General features: G+C 45.9%; 1 protein-coding gene across 1 annotated transcript; it reads left to right on the forward strand.

Annotated features, from left to right (window-relative positions):
• Nucleotides 1-227: 227 nt before the first annotated feature.
• On the forward strand, nt 228-7,399 carry LOC311248531 (transcription initiation factor TFIID subunit 2-like; the record flags this gene model as incomplete). The annotated part of the gene is made up of 3 exons (XM_084339397.1): nt 228-369; nt 682-913; nt 7,215-7,399. Coding segments are annotated over 3 exons (559 nt in total), but the record flags the coding sequence as incomplete, so codon positions are not given.
• Between the last annotated feature and the right edge of the window lie 2,222 nt (nt 7,400-9,621).

A 9,621-nucleotide genomic window follows, 5' to 3' on the forward strand; every position in this document is an offset into this window, starting at 1 on the left:
TGCGTTGTGTTATAATAATGATGACTGTGCGTTGTGTTATAATAATGATGACTGTGCGTTGTGTTATAATAATGATGACTGTGCGTTGTGTTATAATAATAATGACTGTGCGTTGTGTTATAATGATGACTGCGTTGTGTTATAATAATGATGACTGTGCGTTGTGTTATAATAATGATGACTGTGCGTTGTGTTATAATAATGATGACTGTGCGTTGTGTGTGCAGAGCTGAAGGTCCTGAAGGTCTACATCGAGTTCTCCCTGGACCAGCCGAAGGGGGGCCTGCACTTTGTGGTGCCTGATGTCGAGGGCAGCATGGCGGAGAGGGGAGCGCACGCCTTCTCCTTCGGATACCAGAACTCTACCAGGTGTGTGTGTGTGTGTGTGTGTGTGTGTGTGTGTGTGGAGCTGTGTGTGTGTGGAGCTGTGTGTGTGTGGAGCTGTGTGTAGAGCTGTGTGTGTGTGTGTGGACATCTTCTCACTCAGATACCAGACATCTAGCAGGTTTAACTACGTTGTGTTACTGTTACTGCAGACACACTATGTTGTGTTACTGCAGACCCACTATGTTGTGTTACTGCAGACCCACTATGTTGTGTTACTGCAGACCCACTGTGTTGTGTTACTGCAGACTCAGACTGGTTCCCCCCTCCCCCTCCCCCCTCGCCCCCTCCCCCCAGGTTCTGGTTCCCCTGCGTGGACTCCTACTCGGAGCTGTGCACCTGGAAGCTGGAGTTCACGGTGGACGCCTCCATGGTGGCGGTGTCCTGCGGGGACCTGGTGGAGACCATCTACACCCACGACATGAGGAAGAAGACCTTCCACTACGTGCTGCCCATCCCCACCGCCGCGCCCAACATCTCCCTGGCCGTGGGGCCCTTCGAGATCCTGGTGGACCCCTACATGCACGAGGTGGGTGCAGGGCTGCTGTGTTTCCGGTTGGACAGTTGGATTCAAGTGTATTGTCATCACACACAGCTAGGGCTGACCTTCGATTTTTTCTTTGGAATTTGAAGCTTCGGGGCCGAATCTCGAAGCTTTGAGATTAAAAAAAGAATAATAATAGAATATCTTTTTTTTTTTTATGTTGTGGGACTTGTACAGCACTTTGTTCAACTTTGTCAGTGCTGTAAAGTTTAAACCTTTTTAAATCTTAGACAAACTAAACATTTTGCTTTCATGGAATATTGTAAGCCGTCATTTGAGGCTTTATAAAAGCAGCACAAATCTGTCAGTGCCGAGTCCAACCTCATCTTAAATAACAAACAGCATTGCTTGTTGTAGTTAACAAAGAGAGGCAGAGTTGATTTAGCCAAAAAAAAAATCTTTTATTTTCTTTCCCGATTTTCTTTTCATATTCGAATCCCATGCCCATTGAACAAAGCTTCGAAGTATTTAAGACAGCCCTACACACAGCACAAGTACAGTACAACGAAAATAAGTTTGGCATCCGACCAAATGTAACAGTAAAGTGCAGCAGTAATATACAATGTACATGTGATTAAACTGGGTATAAAATATTACTGAGTAGTAATAGTGCTAATCAGCTGTATGTACTGAGTTGTAGGATTAATATGTACAGTACAGTGGTATAAAGGTATGGTTGTAGTCATACTGGCCAGCAGCGGAACTAGTAAGAGTAGGTAAGGGATATATTATTTACAGATATAGATATAGTATCTACAGATATGTAAAAAGGATTATATGCAGGTATATACACAGACTGATAAATAAATAGAAATACAGTATATACAGCAAACGGCACTATTGTACATGCTATCATACAGAGCTATATGGGTTATATGCAGGTGTATAAATAGGTATATAGAAAGGATTATATGCAGGTATATTCAGACGGGTATGGATATACTGTATATACACGGACAGTTGTGATTATACAACAATTTATTGCTAGCTGTAGTCTTTTGACAATGCAAATACTGGTCGGATGAACAAAATCTAACCTGCACGCAAAGTTGCCACAAGATAATTATATATATAAATGATAACATTTCTGTGACTCATTAAGACGTCGTGGCAGTAATGCATCCCAAGTAGATTACTTGATTGAGCCTCATAATTGACTTTCAAATATGGCTGTTTTCAGAAGTGATCTTTTCAGATTTTGAATGTGTTAAAAATGACCTTTGCTGGGAAGAAATACACGATTCCCCATCTTTCTTAATTGCACATTGCAAAGATTCCTGCGACAGTAAATGAGGCACTTGACGTAATGATGTACTTCCTATCGATGACCACTAGGTGTCTCCAGCCACCACGCAGCTAGTTACCCAGCTTACAGGCAATGGCGGGCCTTTAGCCGGAGACTTCTCATAAAGCCAGACAGTTCATCTCTCTTTCATTTCCTGAATGCATCATGTGGGTTTTGTAAGTCCCCCCCCCCCCCCTCCCCCCACAGGAGACACAGGGTCCATTCAGTCCAGAGAGGGAGGTGTACAGGTTCTGACCCGAGGTTTGGACAGCAAGGTTTCAGAAAGAGCGTCGGTGGCTTATAACTCACTGTGATTATGATTGTGTGATTATGATATGATACTCTCCAACCTCTCCAAACTGGGAATAAATGGCTCTGGGTTTTGACAGAATATGCCTCGTTCCTTCAGTACCACAGAACCTAAGGTAACAACTGGACCGCTCTCGGACACAGGGATGGCGTTTTGATGATTTGAATGTTCCGTCCCTGAACCAACATTTTCCCGACTTTCTGACGAGCACAACTGACCAGAGACCAGCCGTCTGTACCTGACGTTCTGGTTCCGGGTGCCTGAACCTGATCTGGAATCTGCCGCTGAGCGATACGAAACGTTCGGAAGGTGTTGTGTCTGTTCTCTCAGGAAGAAGGTGTTGTGTCTGTTCTCTCAGGAAGAAGGTGTTGTGTCTGTTCTCTCAGGAAGAAGGTGTTGTGTCTGTTCTCTCAGGAAGAAGGTGTTGTGTCTGTTCTCTCAGGAAGAAGGTGTTGTGTCTGTTCTCTCAGGAAGAAGGTGTTGTGTCTGTTCTCTCAGGAAGAAGGTGTTGTGTCTGTTCTCTCAGGAAGAAGGTGTTGTGTCTGTTCTCTCAGGAAGAAGGTGCTGTGTCTGTTCTCTCAGGAAGAAGGTGTTGTGTCTGTTCTCTCAGGAAGAAGGTGTTGTGTCTGTTCTCTCAGGAAGAAGGTGTTGTGTCTGTTCTCTCAGGAAGAAGGTGTTGTGTCTGTTCTCTCAGCCAGGAAGAAGGTGTTGTGTCTGTTCTCTCAGCCAGGAAGAAGGTGTTGTGTCTGTTCTCTCAGGAAGAAGGTGTTGTGTCTGTTCTCTCAGGAAGAAGGTGTTGTGTCTGTTCTCTCAGGAAGAAGGTGTTGTGTCTGTTCTCTCAGGAAGAAGGTGTTGTGTCTGTTCTCTCAGCCAGGAAGGTGTTGTGTCTGTTCTCTCAGCCAGGAAGAAGGTGTTGTGTCTGTTCTCTCAGGAAGAAGGTGTTGTGTCTGTTCTCTCAGGAAGAAGGTGTTGTGTCTGTTCTCTCAGGAAGAAGGTGTTGTGTCTGTTCTCTCAGGAAGAAGGTGTTGTGTCTGTTCTCTCAGCCAGGAAGGCTGTGTGTGAAGTTTACACCGTCAATGAGCTGGTAAAACCATTTGCTTCCTATTAGGGCTGCAACGATTAGTCGACATAATCGACTATGTCGATTATAAAAAATCGTCGACAAGGAATTGTTGCGTCGATTAGTCATTAAAAAAAAATATATATATATTATAATTTATTTTTTATTTGTTTTATTTTATTTTTTCCACTACCTATCTTTGTGAAAGTGGCTTCTCAGCTCTGGTCCAGCCAGCTGAATACTTAGCTTAACATAACAGACTGACAGTAAGTTTGGGGGAACTAATGGGATAACTGGGGATGTTGTTTGGTCCTGACAAGAGTCTCAAAGCAACTCTGAGGTCATGCTCAATGTCCAATCTGTTCCTCTGCTCTGTCTTCAGCTGGACCAGAGCTGAGAAGCCACTTTCACAAAGATAGGTAGTGCAAAAAAATAAAAAATAAAAAAATAATATTATAATTTTCTTTTTTATTTAAATTTTTGTAATATAATTGTTTTTCGATTAGTCGACTAATCGAAAAAATAATCGACAGATTAGTCGACTACCAAAATAGTCATTAGTTGCAGCCCTACTTCCTATCAAACGTTGATTTGAAGTGTCACTACTGAGTGCTACGGGGCCGGGCTGCATGTGTTATTAATCAGAACTGAGTCCCCTGTTGTTACAGCTCAGGTCTTTATTAAATGTATGAAATTCACACGGTCAAAAACCACCCAAAATATGTGCTGGTAAAACCTTCTGATTCATAGATAGAAATAAAGTCACAGTGTGGAATTGTGAATTTTTTATGTGTATATATATACAGTTGAAAACAAATATATTCGACCCTTATTGCAATATAAAAACACATGACACACAAGGACTCTTTGGGTTTGTTTAATGTTTGTTTCACAGGAGATGCAACACATGGAAGAGACCCAGAAAACAATCAATACTTGGTACAAAAACCCTTGGCTTTGACCACTGCATTTAACCGTGCACCATAGCCGTACACTAGCTTCGCACAGCGGGCCTGTGGTATTTTTGCCCATTCATCACGTGCGATGCCCTCTTTATTTGAGCCAGGCTCGTTGGTCTGTGTTTTTGAATGGACTTCTTCAAGTCCCACCACAGATGTTCAATCGGATTAAAATCTGGGCTTTGACTCGGCCGGGGTAGAACTGTCCATTCCCTCGATTGGAACCAAGCTCTGGTCGATTTCGAGGTGTGTTTCGGGTCGTTGTCCTGTTGGAATGTCCAGCATCTCCCCATGTTGAGTTTTGAAACCGGCAAGGATCTGTTGATATTGTATACTGTTCATAATGCCATTAACTCTTGCTATATTGCCGGTACCAAAAGCAGAGAAGCACGCCCAAAACATAACAGAACCGCCGCCATGTTTGACTTTAGGCAAACAGTTGAATTCATCAAAGCCGGTGTTGCGTTTCCGCCACACATAACGACAGTTCATGGGGCCAAATAGTTGTACCTGTGACTCGTCACTCGCTAAAACGGAACTCCAGTAGCTCTGCGTCTTCATCACATTATCTTTAGTGTATTTCAGACGTAACAGTTTGTGTTTTTTTGTCAACAAAGGGTTTTTTCGTGGAGTCCGACCATGATATCCTGTCTCACGGTGACGGTACTGACTGAAACGTGGACACATGTCCCATCCAATGCTTGCTGTAGGTCACTCCCTCCTCCTCCTCCAGGTCACTCACTTCTCCCTCCTCTCTCCTCCTCCAGGTCACTCACTTCTCCCTCCTCTCTCCTCTCTCCTCCTCCAGGTCACTCACTTCTCCCTCCTCACTTCTCTCTCCTCTCTCCTCCTCCAGGTCACTCACTTCTCCCTCCTCTCTCCTCCTCCAGGTCACTCACTTCTCACTTCTCTCTCCTCTCTCCTCCTCCAGGTCACTCACTTCTCCCTCCTCGCTCCTCTCTCCTCGTCCAGGTCACTCACTTCTCTCTCCTCGTCCAGGTCACTCACTTCTCTCTCCTCCTCCAGGTCACTCACTTCTCCCTCCTCTCTCCTCCTCCAGGTCACTCACTTCTCCCTCCTCTCTCCTCCTCCAGGTCACTCACTTCTCCCTCCTCACTTCTCCCTCCTCTCTCCTCCTCCAGGTCACTCACTTCTCCCTCCTCGTCCAGGTCACTCACTTCTCCCTCTCTCCTCTCTCCTCCTCCAGGTCACTCACTTCTCTCTCCTCTCTCCTCCTCCAGGTCACTCACTTCTCCCTCCTCTCTCCTCCTCCAGGTCACTCACTTCTCCCTCCTCTCTCCTCCTCCAGGTCACTCACTTCTCCCTCCTCTCTCCTCCTCCAGGTCACTCACTTCTCCCTCCTCTCCTCTCTCCTCCTCCAGGTCACTCACTTCTCCCTCCTCTCTCCTCTCTCCTCCTCCAGGTCACTCACTTCTCTCTCCTCCCTCCTCTCTCCTCTCTCCTCTCTCCTCCCTCCTCTCTCCTCTCTCCTCCTCCAGGTCACTCACTTCTCTCTCCTCCCTCCTCTCTCCTCTCTCCTCTCTCCTCTCTCCTCCCTCCTCTCTCCTCTCTCCTCGTCCAGGTCACTCACTTCTCTCTCCTCTCTCCTCGTCCAGGTCACTCACTTCTCTCTCCTCTCTCCTCGTCCAGGTCACTCACTTCTCCCTCCTCTCTCCTCCCTCCTCTCTCCTCTCTCCTCGTCCAGGTCACTCACTTCTCCCTCCTCTCTCCTCTCTCCTCCAGCCAGGTCACTCACTTCTCTCTCCTCTCTCCTCTCTCCTCGTCCAGGTCACTCACTTCTCTCTCCTCCCTCCTCTCTCCTCTCTCCTCTCTCCTCTCTCCTCCCTCCTCTCTCCTCTCTCCTCGTCCAGGTCACTCACTTCTCTCTCCTCTCTCCTCGTCCAGGTCACTCACTTCTCTCTCCTCCCTCCTCTCTCCTCTCTCCTCGTCCAGGTCACTCACTTCTCCCTCCTCTCTCCTCTCTCCTCCCTCCTCTCTCCTCCAGCCAGGTCACTCACTTCTCTCTCCTCTCTCCTCTCTCCTCGTCCAGGTCACTCACTTCTCCCTTCTCCCGCCTCTCTCCTCCTCCAGGTCACTCACTTCTCCTCCCTCCTCTCTCCTCTCTCCTCCAGCCAGGTCACTCACTTCTCTCTCCTCGTCCAGGTCACTCACTTCTCCCTCCTCTCTCCTCTCTCCTCCTCCAGGTCACTCACTTCTCCCTCCTCTCTCCTCTCTCCTCCTCCAGGTCACTCACTTCTCCCTCCTCTCCTCTCTCCTCCTCCAGGTCACTCACTTCTCCCTCCTCTCTCCTCTCTCCTCCTCCAGGTCACTCACTTCTCCCTCCTCTCTCCTCTCTCCTCCTCCAGGTCACTCACTTCTCCCTCCCTCCTCTCTCCTCCTCCAGGTCACTCACTTCTCCCTCCTCTCCTCTCTCCTCCTCCAGGTCACTCACTTCTCCCTCCTCTCCTCTCTCCTCCTCCAGGTCACTCACTTCTCCCTCCTCTCTCCTCCCTCCTCTCTCCTCTCTCCTCCTCCAGGTCACTCACTTCTCCCTCCTCTCTCCTCTCTCCTCCTCCAGGTCACTCACTTCTCTCTCCTCCCTCCTCTCTCCTCTCTCCTCTCTCCTCGTCCAGGTCACTCACTTCTCCCTCCTCTCCTCTCTCCTCCTCCAGGTCACTCACTTCTGCCTGCCTCAGCTGCTGCCCCTCCTCAAACACTCCATGTCCTTCCTGCACGAGATCTTTGAGTTCTACGAGGAGATCCTGACCTGCCGCTACCCCTATGCCTGCTTCAAGACCGTGTTCGTAGATGAGGCCTACGTGCAAGTCTCCTCCTACTCCTCCATGAGCATCTTGAGGTAGGGGGGAGAAGAATGCTTGGGGCGGGTGTGTGAGAGAGAGAATTGTAAACAAACAATAGCTCTTATTGTTGGCTGCGGGGAGTTTATCCTTTTGCTGGCTTTGTTGTACACAGGTGTAAGTTGCTTTGGATAAAAAGCCAGCTAGATTACTAAATGTCAATTTAGAGAAAGCATTTGTTTGTCTTTTAATCTGTGGAATGCCCTCCCTGACTACCTCAGAGCACCACAGACCACTGCTTCCTTTAAAAGAGGACTTAAAACATACCTCTTCACGAAAGCCTTCCCTTAGTTTTATCCTTTTTATACATGCCTTGTGTGTTTTGTCCCTTTTTTTATGCCTTTTTTCTTTCTTTTTTTCCTATGTTTTTAAAGTCTATGTTTTTACCCTGAGGCACTCTGAGATTTGGTTTCCAAATGTAGAGTGCCCTATAAATCGAATGTATTATTATTATTATTATTATTATTATTATTATTATTATTATTATTATTATTATTATTATTATTATTATTATTATTATTATTATTATTATTATTATTATTATTAATCTCTAAAGCCCTAGCTCTATTTTCTGGAAATCCGCCTAAAAATACATACCTAAGTAAATGGAAGATTGCTCCACTTCTACAAGGTCCATTTGCATGTTCTTGGTATCTAGGGACATCTATGGATCTCAGGGAATGTATTCCCAGTGTCAGAATTATTGTGTCTGTTACTAGGAGTAAATTCTAATGAACCAAAGGAGAATATACATTTTCTTATTTTATTTTTTCATCTTTGACACCATGCTAAAATGTACCAGACATGAGGAATTGCCACTGAGCTCATTCAGAACCTTCTTGAGATCACGTGTACAAAAGATCTAAGCAAATGAATAAAGGGAAGATGATTAAACCGAAGGTTTTGTAGATACAGTACTGAATTGAACTGAAAGAAATCCTGAAAAAGAAGTCAGATGATTGACGGGGGCTGGCGTGAGCTGGGAAGTGTCGTTTTTTTTTAATTCGAAAACCCATCGAAAGCCATGGGTCTCTTCTCTCAATAGACTACACTGTACGTCTGGTTTGTCTGGATCTTACGCCTCACCTTCTAGAAGATACTTCCATGTTATTAATAGGGATGGGTACCGAATTTGGTACTTTTAAAGGTACTTACCGAAACACGTCGGTACTACCGAGTATCGATTCACGTGAGATACCAAAAAAAAACGGTATCGATTCACAGTGTACCGTATCGGTTCAAATGTGAAAGGTACCCATCCCTAGTTATTAACTTTCTTCAGGTTTACATACGTTGAGGTAGGATTAACAATGAATTAACCCCATCTCTCTCTCTGTCTCTCCATCTCTCTTTCTCTCTCTCTGTCTCTCCATCTCTCTTTCTCTCTCTCTGTCTCTCCATCTCTCTTTCTCTCTCTGTCTCTCCATCTCTCTTTCTCTATCTCTCTCTCCATCTCTCTCTCTCTCTGTCTCTCCATCTCTCTTTTCTCTATCTCTCTCTCCATCTCTCTCTCTCTCTGTCTCTCCATCTCTCTTTCTCTATCTCTGTCTCTCCATCTCTCTTTCTCTCTCTCTGTCTCTCCATCTCTCTTTCTCTCTCTCTGTCTCTCCATCTCTCTTTCTCTATCTCTCTCCATCTCTCTCTCTCTCTGTCTCTCCATCTCTTTCTCTCTCTCTCTCTCCATCTCTCTCTCTCTCTGTCTCTCCATCTCTCTTTCTCTATCTCTCTCTCCATCTCTCTCTCTCTCTCTCCATCTCTTTCTCTCTATCTCTCTCTCCATCTCTCCCTCTCTGTCTCTCCATCTCTCTTTCTCTATCTCTCTCTTTCTATGTCTCTCCTTCTCCATCTCTTTCTCTCTGTCTCTGTCTCTCTCTCTCCAACTCTCTCACCATCTCTCTCTGTCTCCATCTCTCTCTGTCTCTCTCTCTCCGTCTCTCTTGCTCTCTCTATCGCTCTCTCTTTCTCTATCTCTCTCTCCATCTCTCTATCTCTCACTATCTTTTTCTCTCTCCCACCCTCCCTCTCTCTCCCTCTTCTCTCTCTGTCTCTCCATCTCTCTTTCTCTCCATCTCTCTATCTGTCTCTCTATCTCTCTCTGTCTCTCTCTGTCTCTCCTTCTACATCTCTTTCTCTCTATCTCTGTCTCTGTCTCTCAATCTCTCTCCAACTCTCTCACCATTCTCTCTCTGTCTCCATCTCTCTCTGGTCTCTCTCTCTGTCT

This window comes from Notolepis coatsorum, assembly GCF_963971535.1.
Source record: "Notolepis coatsorum genome assembly, contig: SCAFFOLD_4705, whole genome shotgun sequence".
Lineage (NCBI taxonomy): Eukaryota > Metazoa > Chordata > Actinopteri > Aulopiformes > Paralepididae > Notolepis > Notolepis coatsorum.